This window comes from Cynoglossus semilaevis, chromosome 13 (genome assembly GCF_000523025.1).
Source record: "Cynoglossus semilaevis isolate Cse_v1.0 chromosome 13, Cse_v1.0, whole genome shotgun sequence".
NCBI lineage: Eukaryota > Metazoa > Chordata > Actinopteri > Pleuronectiformes > Cynoglossidae > Cynoglossus > Cynoglossus semilaevis.
This window is the reverse complement of record NC_024319.1, coordinates 20,334,685-20,352,822: the sequence shown is the minus strand read 5'-3', so window position 1 is coordinate 20,352,822 and position 18,138 is coordinate 20,334,685. Positions and strand designations below refer to the sequence as shown.

Here is an 18,138-nt window from a genome sequence, read left to right as displayed (position 1 = left end):
ATCGCAACATTAGGCCTGGGCTGAGCAAATGGAGCATGAAAGAAATATTCCGTGGACATGGAACGCAATATCCTCACTGTAAAAGCCAGAAATGAGAAGGCAATTAAATGTACAACTTTACAACTTCTTTTCTTTTTTTGGTCCATTAAAACACTCTGTGTCATCTCTCCTGGTATTTCTTCATGCCGGTGCACACATGAGAACTCAGGGCAGCCTGATGCAAGAAACCACAACAGTGTCACTCTGCCAGAGTCTTCACTGGACTGAGCGCCAGTTAAGTGGAGCTGTCTCCTTTTTACCGCCTTGTTAGCCTAATTGGATTAACAAGGGAAAACCGTCGGCTGGACAGCTGGTCCTGGATCAGTGTGGCAGCTCTGGCTGCTGCTGCTGCTGCTGCTCAACAAACTGAGCTGTGTGTCACGACGAGCAAATCACAGCTAGGGGTTTCAGGTCCCTCTGATACAGAGTTACTGCAGGAGTATGAATCTCCATAAAGAGAAGACGTGTGGATGAATCAATAATGCAACAATAAGAGGGCATCTGTCTGTGACCTGTATCATAAAGGAGATTAATCAATTATTTATCAATGCATTCATTTTAATTGAAGCTCAACCTCCAGACTCTGTGGATCTTACACCAACAAATATCTGCAAATCTCATAAATGAAGCACCTGGTCAAAAGACTTGACATCGTGTTGCTTAACACATTCACTTATCATATTGCCAGTGTCACATGATTCTCTATGGCTACGTCTCTATCAGCTCCTGCGAGCGGTTGTATATTTACAACGACCACATGGTTTAATGGTCCTCGATGTGAGGGAGCTCCTGCGGTGAGAGAATTGACACTTTATACTTTAAACCAGGGGAAACCAAAAACAGGCAGCAGCATCTTTTTTGCACAATTAGAGCCACAGAGGCGACAGACAGGAGGGGATGAGACTGGTTAAGTCTGGACACATTGGAACGAGTCCTGACACCTAGTCTGGACCTGGAACAAAACCAACTGAGGCACAAATGAGACAAACTGTGGAGATACAGGAGTCTGTGTTCGCTATGGTCCAGATAGGTCAGATAATCAAGCAGTATTGCATAAGGAGACCACTCTCTACTTAGACTGTGTGTGTGTGTGTGTGTGTCACTATTACCCACTGATAATTGGATTTGCAAACAGCTCGTTTGGTGGAGGGCGTAGATGGTCATTATGAGTAGAGTTTGGCTTCTGTGTCGGTGTGTGTGTGTGTGTGTGTCTCAGATTGATTGTTTCAGAAGGTGCCGCGCCTCAAGGCCAAGTACTGTTGGCCTCTATGTTGGCAGGTCAATCCCTCCCTCGGGCTTCTTCTTTTGTCAAACCCAGATCAGTTTGGAAAGAGGGAAACCACAAAACCACACACATACTGTAGCATCCTGATTGGCCGTGACAGACTATAAAGAGACATCTTAACCACACACATACTGTAGCATCCTGATTAGCCGTGACAAACTATAAAGAGACATCTTGGTTCTGAGACTGTGGGTCCATTGGCCAGTGGGGCGACCCAGACTAGAGAAAGAACAGAAAGTAGAGTGAGGTTTGGTGACTGGCAGAGACAGACAACAAAAACTCATGGGGTTCTGAAGAGACATTACGTTTAGACCAATCAAATGAATTCTTATTGATATATTTTGTCAATAATGAGTTTAGGAGAATGCTAACATCAATACAAACCAAACCGGTATCATCTCACTAAAATACAGGGACGAACAAACAATTAGCACTTCTTCACCTACACCTGCCTGGGTGTGTTTGTTTTATGTGCTAATGGAGAAAGTAACCAGAAAAGAATCCCATGCACAGGGAATAGGAAAATGCAAACCGACTACAACTGGAAAAGATCAAGAAAGATGTTTAAAACTCCCCAGAGTTTATAATGGAAATAAAAGCAGGCAAAGCAGCTCTTGGTGTGAAGAATTTATAATGGAAATAAAAGCAGGCAAAGAATAAAAAAAATAAAGAGTACTCGCATATTTGACTATAACTTTGGTTGAAACAACAATGGCAAAAAGAAAGAAAAACTAAGATTTAGCAAGCAGCCTCTTCTGGGCAAAAAACGGTACTGCACCCTTAACTTCACATAAGGTCGTCTGAACCTGTGTCAGCGATTTGAGTAATGAAGATTACTTCATAACCTAACACTGGTAATCGATAAAATGGCATTACAGCCTCTACTGTTTCTAGTGATTGTGACGACTGCAGGTTTAAACTCAACCTAATGGAAATGGCCGCAGGGATCGACGCAGGGATTGGACAGATGAAGATTACAGCAGTGAGACCCTCCTTAACTTATTCTCATTGATTTTACATCAATTCTCTAAACCTCTGGAGAACACACACTCACACGTACACACACGAATGAATAAGACATGAGTGTTTTCTTTTTTCTTTTTTCCAGCGCTGCTCGTTAACCATACGTCCATATAAGGAATAACTGCACAGGTTTCCATTCAAGGACTAATTGAAAACCTCTCCATTGATTTCCCATCAGCGGCTCTTCCACTCATCTCCTATTTCGATTTCTTTTCCCTCATTTTTCCCTCAAGTCTCCTGATAACTACGAGATCCTATCTTTCTAATTCCATCTCCTAGTTTCTTTTTCTGGCGTTTGTCATTTTCCCATCTCATAAGTCCCGTCTTCTGCGACTCCACAGGTGGTGGGATAGATGTGGATGGTGTTGCTATGGAGATGCTCTCAGACTCACTAGTGTTGCCGTGGAGCCGGCGAGATCTGCGTCGGCACACGTTCATCAGACGATTGTGCATACACACACAGAAAATGGACAATGATGCGTTAATCTTTGTAAAAGTTAAACTGTGACGAGTGAAACCTGCGCACCGTTCCGTCTTTGCAGTCTGACGTGATCAAGTGGTCAGTCATGTCGACATGTGTGCACACGTGCATGTGTTAATGCGCTGAGATGCTCAGTTACACAAGCGACTTCTGCGTTTCTGTACATCTGAACGCTCGAGCAGCATTTCAAATGAAAACTGACGGGGGTGTGTGTGTGTGTGTGTGTGAACACGTGCACATTTGGCATTGCATAGGAGATGTACCACTTTCATGTGACAGTCAAATTCAACCGGACAGCTCGTGCACATGTAACGTGGGACACTACATGAGACGCTCACTTATGCATTTCCTGTCTGTCTGTTTTGCACTCCTAATTGTAACGTGGCCACTCAAATGACAACTCAACTGACAGGCCCGTCTGTCTGTGAGCATCAGAAAGAGTGCACGGACACAACATAAAAGTGAGAACATTTGATTGAGAACATCTGCTGTTGGCGAGCCAAGCTACAAAGATGAAATTTGGAGGAAGGCTGCGCTTTTAGTCTCAAAATATCAACACAAGTTTAAAGCAACATGAAGCAATTATTAAAATAATGAAATTTAGAGATTTATGGGCAGTCACATATTGTACCTTTTTTCCTTCAGTCACTTCTGGTAAAGTCTTGACTATTTTATTATATAGTGTTACTAATAATTGACTTATTAGAATTCCTCAGTCTTTACATTTACACAAGATGTATAGGGTTAGACATAAAAATCATCTGGATAATAAGTCCACATAGTGATAGTCAGTAATGGAATTCCATTAACGTTTTGACAATAACACATTCATTTGGTATCAGTCAGTAAAGCAGCAGGCAGCCAGGACCAAAGGAAGCTTCATGGATCGTAGGTGTTTATGATGGGAGTATCTTAACTGTAATCACAAATACAATTCAGATCAAATAGGAGAGTGAGAGCTCCCATTCTGTTGCACAAATGAGCAGCTCTTTTATCCTCACGTACCGCATCTGGGTCCGTTTTTTAATTTCATTGTTTTCATTTTCTACAGCTGTGAAATGAAACACAGAAAACAATTTCACACAGACCCTATTAAATCCCTTCTTTTTAATAACCTGCGAGACGCCGCAACAGTTGTGTGTGTTTCTGTGTCTGTGCTCAGCGAGGTTGGTGATGTGTTGTGTTGAATGTTAATATAACAGTCTGCAGCAGCAGAGGAGGCAGAACCTGGAGTGTGCACAGTCAGACTGAGGGGCTGTGGGGAGGGAGGGGGTGAGGGGACTCGAGGGGGGAGCTCGTGCACAAGCATGAACTCAGTGACTGGCTTTGGAAAAGATGCACTGACAGGTGAACTGTCCACCTGTCCTCCTACACAGCACGTTAACAGACAGATACATGGCTGAAGAGCGGACAGACCGCAGCGTACGTAGAGACGGTTAGACAGGTACAAATCTACATATATGAAGAAAAAAAAATTCTTCTTCAAAACACACACACAGCCACATGCTAATATATTTCCAAGGGCACAAAGAGAACAACGCTAACTCAGCACCACTGACAAAAGCGCACACGTACTCTTTCTAATTGTTTCGCCTTTGAAACCAAAGGACGGAGGTAAAGCATCTCTGTCAGGCCGCCGCCCGTGTAACTCGGTCAGGTTGTTCGATGACCTTTTCGCATCTGCAGTTTAAAACGTCACGCCGATATTAATGTATCGCCAAGAGAGGCAAAGCTGCAGCCACGAGCACCTGGGGCCGGGCGAGGACAGAGACGCGGGACAGAAACACAAAGGCAGAGAGACAGACGTGGACAGAAGGAGGAGGTTCGACTGCAAAGGCAACACAGTCACAGAATGGACAGGACGTTTGAATGTGATAATAAGCCACAAAAATAGGAAAATAATATAATATTCATTTTACAATGAACAACTGCTAAGAATTTAGATAGGAAATAGCTGAACATGGTTAATAAATAAATAAAGTAGCTCAGAAATACATTAAGATAGTCAGGTTAAAAAAGACCAGATTAAGAGATGTTAACCAGACTTTAGCAAAAGCCTTAAGCTTACTTAAAATAAAGGAAAATATATAGCTAAGCTAAGTAAATACACAGACAAAAAAAATAGAGATCACATCAAAAATGAATGATGGTTGCAAAAACAAAGGCAAATTCTGCAAAGTGGAAATTCTACAAAGCTGTTCAACATTTGTCAAACTATAGCAGAGACAGCTATACAGGGATAGCTGCAAGTTAGAAATTGTGGAAAAATAACCAAAAGATAGTTCAAATAAAGTAAAGTTACACAGGATATATCGCATTAGCAAAAAGATCTGTGTTGAAGGAAGAAAAGAAAGGACAGGACAAGACAGGATGAGCCGAGACAGGACAGGACGAAACAGGACGAGACAAACAGGACGAGACAAACAGGATGAGACAAACAGGACGAGACAGGACAAGACAGGACAGGAAGAGACAGGACTTGATTAACCACACACTGGAGAATATCTGTGCAGGTTTAGTAAACGCATCGTAAATTGTTTACTTTATGCAACAGCTCTCCCTACACCCATAAAACCAACCAACCTAAACCTGGTGAAGACCAATCACCGGCATTATTTTACTGGCCAAAGTCAACTTTTAAAAACCTCAGAGGGGGCGTTTGCATCTCAGATGAGAATAAAACATAAACACAGATCCATCAGAGACAGGCGGCAGCGGCAGCAGCGGCAGCATCAGCAGCAGGATGGGTCAGAACTGTGGCCACCTACGTATGCTAATGCCAGCCTGGAGGCAGACCCAGGTGGGAGGATGTAACAAATGAGATTAGGATCATTTAGTTTCCCAACAAACAGATTCATGTGGATGAGAAACTGCCACTGATGGCAGTTTAAGGCTGCGAGGAATAATCTTGTTAGGCAAAATCTTTAGGTTCCACAGAGAAGTTAAGCTTTTCAGTCAAAACAGGAGAGACGGAGGAGACTTCAGCTGCAAGAAAACTATATGTTCAAAGGTAATCACCCAAGTACACCACAGAAAACATTCCTTCTTTTGAATCTTTTTTTAACCACAATAATTGTGTTAATTAGCATCGACATGTATCGACATTTATAGGATAATTTAATATTTTTCCTCAAGAAAGTTATTCAAAGAACAATTGTTTAAATACACTTATAGAATTAATTGATTCAATCTAAGGTCAGTAGTGGAATAAATTGTTGTTATTTTTACGTACACAAAATGTAAAAAAAAAATCATAATTAAATGGTTCAACATAAACAAGGTTAGACACTGATTAAGGCAAAAAGAGAAGAATTCTCAGATCTGCTAATTTTTATTTTAAGTAGGATAACTAGTAACAGGTTAGTGAAAAACAACGTTTTTTCCATGTGTGTGTTGCTTATCACACTGTAACTCTGAAATTTCTTAATTCAACAAACTAATAAGACAAGATGGCTGTCTTTCCTCCTGACACAAACACGTGACTCTTCTAATAACTCTGCTAATGCGACCGCTGATCACAGATAATTCTCCCAAACCAAATGAAACAACAATGAATCAAAAATAAATATAAAAGTACTCTGACGGTATCACAGTCTCGTGCGGAGATGATCTGTGAGGTAACAGCTGATCGCAAACAGACGAGGCCACAAAAACACGTCTTCCATCTGTCACTGAGACGGTTGACAAGATGCTGACGTCTGCTCATGCAACATCTGGAAATCACATACCCAACACGGTGTCATGTAGTCACCATGGCAACAAGTATGATGGATTAGTCAACAGATTAGAGGTGAGTCCCTGGAAAATTACAATAGGCATGAAATATCCCAGAATCAAGCTGAAGTAAGCACTAAAAATGTATTTTATATCTTCCTGTCAACAAGGTTGTAATTTACACAAATAATTTTATGTCGTACCTGAGAAATAACAATCAGGCAATGTTCCAGTGGTGTGGATGCTGATGTTAAAAAGAAGTATAATTTAATATTTAGAACTAGAATTACAAAGTTTGTTTATCAAGGAATTTTCCCTGAGAAGTCAAATGATTTTTCTTTTTTTTTTTCAATATTAACTTACAAAATTTTTAACATCTTTCTGTGTAAATATCCCATGTTACAATGTGGACACTATAAAGAAGTGTGTCCTATATATGCACAATTTGTTTTTCTTTTTAAATTTAGTAGGTGCGTCTTATATTCAGGTGCGCTCAATAGTCTGGAAATTACGGTAAATGTAACTACTTTATAACGAATTACTAAATGTTTCTGTAATTGAGTTGTATTTATTGACGTTCCAATTCTTGTACATTGCTGTGTAATAATAAAAACCTTTACATTTATCAGGTTAATAAATTCAGCAGCATGGACATTATGACCAGGGAAATGCTTTTTGAGTTCCCACGGGCCACACAAAACGATTTTTGTGGGCCAAATTTGTTTGATACATGTAAACTAGGTTGTCAATTTAAAAAAAATGCATTCGCTGAAGTAATACATTTAAAAATTGGTTAAAACCATTTCACTGTCGATTCACAATGCTTCTTCATATATCTTCTATATATTCATATATCTAAGACTGTGTTTCAAACCCCTGGATTTTGACCTCAGAGGCATTCGCTCAACTTTAATCTGTAACTACATGAACCGAGGCACATCTTTGAACACACACACAGGGACTCGCATGCACGCACACACGCTCAGCTAATGGGCACTAAGCCACTGCACTTGGCTCGGAATGTGAGCATGCACCGAATTCTGACCAACATTTTGATCCTTAATTAAATCGAAAGCGTGAACACATTATGGCGGCAAAGTGAACACACTGTTCTGCAGCTGCTGTCATCGGCTGTGTGTGGTTTCCATGGCGATGGAAAGAGAGAAGATGAGAGAGGGGAACGGGTGCAAAGCCATTGTTCAGAATGTTGTTACTTGTTCCTTTTCCTGCTCGGTGATTAGAATTTTAAAAGCAACGTAGCAATGGGACAAGATCTGACCTGAAGCCTGAGCTTCTGGACATCAGAGATCAGTCTTCACTGTTATGTGTTAACAAGTCGGAGGGTGAAAAGATGGAATGAGGAGGAAGAGGAGAAGCTGGAGTTAGTGTCACGGTAAAGACAAAAAAATCATTCCTCCATCAACAACCTAGTCAGGTTAATCGGTGCTGGGGGAGGGGAGAGGAGGGAGAAAAGCAGCTTCACATCGTCTGTTATCAACACACAGGAGTGGAAATGGCCACAGGAGGAAAAGGAGGCAGAGCAGCAGAAGACTGAGATGGATTTTCATCAGCTCGTAGCAGCTGGCCTCGGCCATCTGAGCTTTTTCCACAAACTGCCGCCTCACTTCACTGATAAAGCCAGTGGCAGGAGGAGCTGCTGATTGCTCAAGGATGTTTTGGAAAATTCTCAACCAGATCTGGCAACCCGAATTTGTAAGATTTTTTAGACAATGGATCTTTATTTAATTCTAGGCAAAATGTTGGCTCATAAAATGGATCAGTTTTTATAAAGGATGTAGAAGCCAGCTGTGCTGTCAGTGGAACAACAAAGCCTGTAGTAAACCACACTGATTAGCAATAAAGGTACAATATGCAATAGCGATTATGTGATATCGATATATCGATCTCACCAGGTATTGATTAGGTATTGATTACGCTTATGAGGCAATCACACAAAGTATCAATATTTATAAAAATAAATTCAGTTGTGGCCTGTGGCGAGGGTTAGAAGAAGCAAACATAGGATTGGGAACAAAATGGTGTCGTGTTCATAAAAATGTCAGACATTACACCTACCACCTTGTACTTGTTTAAACACACTGGATTCACTCTACTACTCTGTGTGATACTACAAAATCTGTGTGGGAAAGTTTTGTGTAGTAAAGCATTTTTCTTGATAGCAGACCACAGCAGGTCTGACTTGAAAAATGGGTTTTATACTTGCATTCCAGCACTCTCTAAAAAAAAAATCAAACAATATCTAGTTGTTTCTTTACCAACAACAGAGAACAGTTTCCGTGGTGTCTGTGCAGATGAACTTCCTCACGTACGTCCTTTCCCTTGGATATGATCTACACTCGTTTAAACTGCCAGTCCAGATAGTGTCCCAGCTGTAAACTTATGGACATAAAGTCTGAGAGCGTTGGAACAATTCAGGATCTCTGACAGTTAGGACTTAGATTTGTGGCTAAAGGAGAGTTTACAGAAGTAGCTTATCTACTGACCTGCCTGTGAGTACAACCTGACTCCTCGTGTCTCAGCTCCGCAGAAAAGAACCAGCTGGTTAAATTAGCTGTGGTATGTCAACATATTAAGGCCTTATCTTAGAGAAACTACAGCGGGTCCTCAACTTAAGTCAGAGTTATGCTCCTGCGAGCCTAAATTACACCTGGAAGCCAAAATAAAGGGCAACCAAATACCGCAAAATAGTGTGACAACTGCCAAGCTTGCTAACTAGTTCCTATGCGAGTTTTAACGCCATACGTCAGAATGGTAGAACAAGACGTTCCTAATAAACGTATGGGAGACGGTGACAAAATCACAAAACGCTGTAAGTCAAGGACGCTGTAACCCAAGGACCCCCTGTGGGGGACAGCAGGATTCATGCCAGGAAATCTTAGAGAAACAAAAATTGCAGAAGATACCTTCTTTTACATAAAAAATGAAAATATTAGATACTGATGACTAAAAAATAATAATAAATTTTTTTTTCACCTTTTGTATAGAAATATACAGCCACATTTCTTTTAAATATGACACCAGACTGGTTCAATCTAGCGTGGGCTTGTGCATTATTAATTTGATGGTAATGTAGTCTGCCATTCACCATGAATCTGAGAGGCAGAAAAAAAAGGAGGGGTGTCGGTTTTAGTGTTTACTCCCCCCTTTTTACCCTCTCCCTCTCTTTCTGTGTATCAGAATGTCCCTTCATGAATTATTCATCGGCTCCATCAGCCCTAATCCTCGTCTTTGTGTGGCTGCGGTGCCTGTGCGCCTCCAGGGATCCTGTGTGTCCAACACTGCCTGGGCAGAGTCAGCGTCTGAGAGCCGCGATATTTCTCTTTGGTGACATTCCTTTGCAGCACCTCGCACCGTCTGATTTTGCTCAGTGAGCCGCTGCAGTCGTCGTCTCCTGAAGATGACATGTCAGTGTCTGCGACGACTTAATGATGTAGATTTTACTCTCCAGTGAGGAGATTAGGATAGTTGCTACCGATATCTGAGCTGATGCTGGTTTATTTTAGAATCACATGACTGGAGAGGCCGATCAAGTACAATGAGCTCATTGTCATGTTTGAGGTTTGTGAAGCTACAGCATGTTATCCTGGTGGAAACAGGTCAAGATGGATGCACATAAAAATCACAAAAATCACAAAAAACAGTAGGCCGTGACATTACAGCAACGTTACCTGTGTTCTTCTACACCACAACACAAACAAACCCACCCTCTGCTTTTGACATCACGTGACATCTTCTCCTGACATCCCCATCAGAACAAGTAATGCCCCTCATACTGCCCCCTTCAGCCCAATGTTGGTGAACCATAACAAATTCACATAACAATCCTGCCACCCTCCCCTGACCTCTGTGTGTATTTGTGGACACTTTTCTGAGATTCTTTTTTTTTTCCAGTTGTGCAGGTCAGAGGTTTCACAAACACTCAGACCATTCGGTCAGACTCCAACAACATTCCACTCTCAAAGTCCATGAAATCGTTCTGTTTTGATTCGGGTTTTGCACTTGTTTGTTTAGCTGGTGCAGTGGTAATTGGTCTTTTTTACATTTGCATAAAAAAACAAATGTTTTTGACAACGTCTGCATCGATCCAGTCTCCACGGTTGCCTCTTTGCAGATATTTAAATACACTTAAATACAATTCTCCTGATTATTCCTGCTAAACCACAACACATACAACAACAGTATATTGTATTGTCAACACTCCATTATTATTACCACCCCTTGGTGGCACTATAACATTCCTACATTTGTTTGTACTTGTAAAAGACATCATCATGTCGTCAATGTTTTTTTTTTTTTTATTTTTATCACCGTCTAAATCCCTTCCACTGAAAGACTCCCATTGTCTCTGATGTGACTCTGATCTAGTTAATTTTTTTTTTTGGATCCTAAAAATCATCATGTGCGACATTCCTGCCGGGACACTGGAAAACTCTCACGTACACTAATATTATCTTGTTCACATCGTGCCATGCGATGACTTTAATAGGGTCTGCAGATTATTCCTCATCTGTAGAGACAGAGTGACACCATAACACTCTTTATAATCCATTACTATGTCTGATTACATCGTATATAAATAAACTGATTAGGACTCCTGGAATGGTGATGTCTAACAGTGTTTTCTTTGTTGTCACTGACCTCGTTGTTACCTCCCCCTTATGTATTAATTTAGTTAGAATATAATTGTGTTTTGAGGACACTGGTGGTAACGTTCCTCCAGGGACATGTCTCAACTGTCATGCAGTGTTCTGCACCTCTGTGGATGCTAATGTGTACATTCACATTTAAACCCACATATGGCATCGTGTACGTGAATTCAGTGCAGGTGTGTGTGACAGGACCTGACGTCCTGTACTCCAGTGGGTTTTATTGTCTGCTGACCCCATTGTTACCTCCTCCTGGTGTGTCAGTAACGTCCTCACCTGGCCTTTATTGTCTTTATCGTGACCTAATTTCTTTCCCTCATACTGTATAACACATTATATGCAACATCCTTATAGGGATTCACTGAATTCACAATTCAACAATATGGTTTAATCTGTGCCATGTTCTACCCTGCACATTTATATACACCTTAACGACAAAGACTACAGGAATGTGGACATTCCTTTAATGGAATATCTGCTCCAATACACACATAAACACACGTTCAAACCGGCGACCACGGAATAAAAAGGTGTTGGGAATAACCAGACTATTAATACCAGTTGAGTGTTAAGTGCTTCCTAACCTACAATCCGAGGCTCACTGACCTCCTTTCTGGCTCCGCTGTGTGTGTGTGCGTGTGTGTCCACAGAGAGAGGACATGCTGCTGCTGTATCTGCAGCCGGGAGACACGAATAAGTGATCAAATCAAATAAGAGCCGTGTGTGACAAAAGTGCACGGTGCAGATGGACGCTGTGGTGGTGGTCTTACCCTGGACCAGGTGCTGAGCCAGGACGCAGGACATGAGCAGCAGCAGCGGCAGCAGCAGCAGCGATGGTCTCCAGCATCCAGAGCAAACGCTCGCCTCCGTCCTCCGCATCCTTCCAGCGGCGATCAGATTCAGATGATACGGTGAAAAAAAGCAACGATCAAGTTTGAAGAAAAAGGTGGATCGATCGGTGTCCCTTATTCGTGTCCCGTTGATTTGATGTGTGATCTAGACTCCAGCCTCCCTCAGCTGCTCCTCCATAGCCGCCTCCCGCTGTCTCCTTGTGGTTCACGCGCTCAGTCAAGTCCAGTCCGGTCTGGTCCAGAGGGAGGATTCACGGCTCCATCTCCACACAGCGGCGGTCAGAAATGGTCCGCGTGGAGGAGGTGGGAGTGATGATGGTGGTGCAGACAAGACAAGAGGCTGGGGGGGCGGAGGGGGAGTTTTACGCACCGACCTGGTTCGGTTCGGTTTAGTTCGGACGCGGAAAGGTGCGGTGCGTTTGGGCACTTCGTGGCTGGAGAAGGACGTGGACGCACAGCGTGGAGTGCAGTGCGCTCAGCGGATTTCTCCTGCTCATCATCTGAAAAGAAAGGAGGAGGAGAGTAGAGTAGGAGAGAGAGAGAGAGAGAGGGAGGGAGGGAGGGTAAGGGGTGTCGGTGCCAACTCCATCTTTCCTCCTCCTCTTCCCAACCCTTTCTTATGTTCCCAAGACATCTCCGCCTTTTCCTCCTCCTCTCTCCATCATTGTCGAAAACCCTTTTTACGTCTTTTTTCCTCCTCCTGAAATTCCAGAGTTTACTTTCAAACTCCTGCCTTCCCAGTTTCCTCCTCTTTTTTGCCATTCATTTCCTCTTCCCTGTCTTCCAAACCGTTCCTTGTTTATTGGTTCTTCTTTCCTTATTATAAATTCATCTCCACACTCCATGACATCAACCTAAAACCCTTCCCTCTCTCCTTGTATTCCAAAGTTGGAACGGGAAAATAACAGTCCCTCTGATAACTCCTTAAAGCTTCGTTTTATTTCCTGCACGAGTAAAAGACAGCGTCTTCACCTCCTTCTAGATTCTCCCAAAAAATAAATAAACCTCTCCTCCATTCTCTGCCTCTTTTTGAAAACACTAACAGATGCATGTCCTCCCCTCTCTTCTCTTCTCTTACTCCCCTCCTTCCTTCCCTTTCTCAAACTTTCCACAACTTCTCCCTCAACACTCCGTTTCGGTGTTCTTAGTTTTCTTCCACTCTGGGAATATTTTATACGGTAAACTCTTTGTCCTCTTGGCACCTGTTATTTTTTTCCTTTCGCACTTCCACATTCTTATTTTTTTTTCCCAGCTGATCCTCAGCCTTCGTCTCCACGTGTTAACCATCAGTTAGCATCACACTCTTCTGTTTTCTACCATCTGTAACCCCCGAGCCTCTTTTTCTTCCTCTTCTTCCCCCACTTCCCGACACTTCTGCCACTTCTTTCACCGTGCAGCCCCCTCCTCTTTTACGTCACTTTCCTCCCTCTTTTCCTCCCCCTTTCCCAAAGCTCTCTGTCCTTCACTATTCATCTGAAAGTGTGGAGTCTCACTGGGCTCTGCTCCCACTGTGGCCACTTCTTCTGTATTCCGGTCATTATTTTTATGAGGGAGATAAACGTCCTGCGGGGGGCCTCTCTCCACGAGGGGAGCCTTCTGAGATTATGTTTTGAAACTGATAATAATCTGTGTGTGTGTGGCATCTGACGCCGTCAAAACAAGCCAGCAGCTTTGTTTAAGGCTGTGATACAGGGGAGAAAAAAACAAAAGGGGGGAGGATGAGGAGGAGGAGGTAATTGGGTTTCTGGGTAAAAGGTGGGGAGGGGAAGGGTAAATGAGGGGATCCACAGTGATGAATGCCCCAGGGCCTCGGGGGTAATGATGGTGGTGGGGGTCATACGGGCATTCTTCCACACACAGGATAAAAGTATAAAGGAGGAGAGAAAGGCACCGGGCAACAGGAGATCCCTGTGTGAGAGGGGGAGAGAGAGGGAGAGAGAGAGAGAGGTTATTTATGTGTGCATGTGCTGTTAGAAACACACAAAAATGTTTACATGCGTGACGCATGAAAAGCTGTAGCGAAAAAGTTTTTGGATGGAAAAACGTTCAAAAACCAAAGTGATTTTGTATTCCTTAAAGGCTCTGGACATCCTGTGACCCTGGTGAGGAGAAACCTGCAGGTTCAAATCCCTGCCGTACAGCAGGACTGTGTGCCACTGCCACACTGCCCAGGCCTGTGCATGTGCCGCTCTGTTTCTGGTGTTAATCACTGGAGTGTTTCACAGATGGACTAAATGCAGAGAGTAATTTCACTTGGAGGATTAATAGTGAAATACTGAGGGGTGGCTGGGGGAGGGATTTAAAACATGAGCACTAAACTGTGGGGAATATTAGAAGCTGCCGTCCCCTGGGATCAATAACGTGATGTATAAAATATTCAAAAGAACAATTACAATCTGTAATGAGGCTTTTTGGACCTCAGGTCAAAACTAAAATACTTTTAATGTCAAAACACATGCAGCAGAAAAAAGCTTTACCAATATATTAGAGTGATTATAAAAAAACAGCCATGTTCCAGGCCACAGCCGCCCGTATTCACTCTGGTTCACAGAGCTCAGACAAAGATGCCCGTGAAGAAAACACGACGTGACGGGTTTGAAGACCTGTTAGAACTGGATGAGACAGGTGTCCGCCGGACAAACAGGCGGAGTGCACAACAGGCGCCCAAACATCAGCCACGTGTTGTCCAGCAAACTGGCTGTTCGTTCTGTTGTGCCGCAGCCTGAGGTGTTGATGTTCGCCATGGCTGGAGATGTAGGTCACGGTATAAGAACAACAAACTAACTCTACACCTGCTGTGGTCCGCTGTATCTTAAGACACCTCTACATTAGGAATTCAATATTATTTCTGTGTAAGTTTGTCTTATAAAATTATTAGCAAAATTATTAGCAAATTATTTTACATCAAGACACTAAAAATTTATTCCACTTATTTCTCACTGAGATAAATTCAATGAGTTTTTATTTTTCTCTTCCAGGTTTGTAATTATTTACTCAGATTTATCTCTTTATTAGTAGCACAAACCGACCACAAGAGGCAGCAAAGAACCAAAAATTCCTACGTCTTCATGAGCTTAAATCTCCGATTTCCTCGATAGACTTTTGAATTAGAGACTGAGAAATGCACATGTTCATGTATTGTTATATGATGTAGAAATGTAAACTAACTACTCTAATCTAAATGACCTTTTTTCTCTTTTAGTGCAACTGTAGCTTATGTTGAGTCACATTGTTACTGTTGTTGTTGTTGTTGTTGTTGTTGTTGTTGTTGTTGTAGCTGTGGCTAAATGAATAGGTAGAATCAAATGAAGACATTTTCAGAGGTAAGAACTGTAGAATCAAATGAAGACATTTTCAGAGATAAGAACTAAACCTTTGCGACCCAAGTCAATAGACATTATTCGTAAACTCCTGGGAAACATGATGCGAGAAGACTCCCCCAAAAAAGTCTTGCGACCCACATGAGGGTCGCAACCCAGTCTTTGGGAAACAATGAGCTATGGTGTCCATGACACCTATTCTATTTCCAGCTAAAATAAAAAACACCTGAAGATATAAAATCTGCTGGAAATTGTTTTTCCTTCATATTCCAGTATGAAAGCCTTCCTCATAACTGAGGAAACAAAGAAACTCACAATTGAACTCCTCTGGGCCTCTCCGTCAACATCAGCAGTGATATTAACTTCATCATCTCGGACTTTATATCAACATCAACATCACCGTGGAGTTTATGAGTCTCCTTTCAGGTCAGGAAAAAAACACCTGAATATGGAGGAAACCTCCCAGGGCTGTAGGTAATGTCACAGGGAAACTGAGCAGATTTCTTGCTCATGTCGACCTAATCCACATCTGACACATCTTACGGTAGACGTTAAGGTGAACTGTTTAACCTCTAGAGTTAGAAACATTTTGAAATTTTGCACATTATTCAGCACCTAATGTTGTCAAATTTAATCAGTCTATATTAACAAATCTTTATAATTATTTGTCATTCCTAAAGATACACCAAGGTCACTGCCTGATGTAAACATGATTCGGATCTCGACAAAGGAAACGATGCAGCCCTGAGTGTTTTCTCTGGCCCTACGCTGAGATGTGAAAATAAAAGGCGACAGTTTGCCACTTCATGTTTCATTTTCTCTCATTTTCTCTGTGAGCGTTGATCTGGAAACCCAATTACTCACCAGGCTAAAACGAGTGTTGTTCACCGTCACACCAACAGGAGGAGCTTCCTGGAACAAAGAGCACACAGTGGAGCAGGTGAGAGCCTTACAACAGACCTGAGGTTATTTCATGACCTACATTTATACACATTACTTTTACTCTCCAACAAAAGATCAGGATGTGGCTTTGAATAATGTTTGCTGCACATTAGAAAATTAGATGCTGTTTTATTTCAAGATATTGATCTTATGTTTTAATGATTCCTCATGATTGATCTTTTTATTATATGGTCTTTTCAATACAGGTTTATATATTAGCTGATACGAATGAAGCAGAGGTAACAGCCTGTATTTATTTGATCTAACATCGTCTCATCTCCAACCTCAGAAGATTCAACCCTGAGGTCAGTACCTGAGCTCGTTCTTGTGGAACCTGGTGTGACCCGAAGACATTTGAAGTCAGAGGACATCCCCGGCAGTGTTGCTGCGTGTTCTGCCCCCTGCCTGTGTCGTGAGGAAAATCAATATCGTCCCCCTGGTGACCTAGTTGAGGCTCTGTTGGGAAAAAAAACAAAAAGTACTGTGTGAGTATCTGAGTACACAGTGGGATTTATACAAAAACAATTACATTTACTTTTGGCCACTGGGAAATTCTTCAGTTTGTTGAGCCTTGTTTTGCCATTGACCCTGCAGCACCCGGGGACGTTCGTAAAGAGACTGTAGGGAAGTCATGAAATGTTTGCTAATGAGACAATATTTATACATTTTTCCCTACTTTAAATTACTGATCAATTTTAATTTCCTTAAATACACATCACAAATCCAACAATGTAGTAAATGCATAAGCACAGGTAGAAAAATGTTCTTTGTCAGTCATACGTTACAGTCCACAAGTTCACTCTGTCAGGTTTCCATAATTATAACATAATGTATGTAATAATTACATATACCTCCCTCCCTCATCACCTTTGGGGTTCTTGTTCTTGCAATAGAGAAACGAATCAAAAAAGTCTCTTTAGGCTTTTCCATTTATTTTTAATCTCACCATGGAGCTTCTTATTGACATACTGGCACAGTTTCTTCAATTCAATTTCAATTTCCAAATGTTTCCATACCCATTTAATTGCTTTTGGATGAACTTACGGACATGTGCGCTGTGCGACATGTTCTGAACAAATTAAAAAACAGTAAAATTGAGGTAGAAGATCTGAATGTCCAGTGATCTGTTACCTCAGTAAATCAAGGAATCCCTGTAATTTTTAATGAAAAAAGTCTTGGGGTTGTTGTCTAAAATAAGAGTCCATAAACACTGACCTCTTTTCTGGTATCCCAAATAGGTCAAGCATTATTGATCTGACTCGACTGAGAGGAGATACACCATCATACCAGCGACAGCACAGACTGGCTCAGCTGGTGGCTGAAGGACTTGGTCTGGCTCCATTGTCCTTCCCTCTGCCAGGCTTTCTGGAAAGATGCTGGGCAGGAGCTCCGGTCTCTGTCTCTGCCCGGCCGAGATTTCAAATCTGTAGGTTTGGAAGGACATCGTAAGGACGAGACTAATAACATTAATAACATTGTGAAAAGAATCTTGATTCACCACTGGTTTATGTGTGTTAAAAAAGTCAAACAAAATTAATAAATTGTTTTTGTAAACGCACTTCACTCTGACTCATCAGACTCCATACCGGGAGAGGAGAATCTGACATGACAGCCTGTCACTATGTATGCATCAGCAGTCAACACTTAGAAAGCCGTTAAAAATTCAGATTCAGACCCATAAGCACTAATATTGCAGTCTACACATGTATAAAAATAAGCTTTTCATTTGACCACAGAAATGGCTACTTCTGACACCAACTAATACCACAAAAACAAAGCGCCGCCTGTGTTGACCATTCCAATTAAACAACACACC

General features: G+C 41.9%; 1 protein-coding gene across 2 annotated transcripts in view; it reads right to left on the bottom strand.

Annotated features, from left to right (window-relative positions):
• The window catches only part of cspg5a (chondroitin sulfate proteoglycan 5a), a 45,456-nt gene extending 27,697 nt beyond the window's left edge, over positions 1–17,759 (bottom strand). Inside the window, exons 1-4 of one of the 2 annotated variants that reach the window (XM_017038030.2) lie at positions 17,538–17,759; positions 16,636–16,940; positions 16,245–16,292; positions 11,980–13,968 (exon numbers count right to left, since the gene is read on the bottom strand). In XM_017038030.2, coding sequence (XP_016893519.1) covers positions 11,980–12,088 — 109 coding nt within the window. In that variant the 5' untranslated portion in view covers positions 12,089–13,968; positions 16,245–16,292; positions 16,636–16,940; positions 17,538–17,759. Of the gene's footprint in view, positions 1–11,979; positions 14,152–16,244; positions 16,293–16,635; positions 16,941–17,537 lie in introns of those variants that run through there. The other variant, XM_008324161.3, reaches the window with a different exon arrangement.
• Positions 17,760–18,138: the final 379 nt, after the last annotated feature.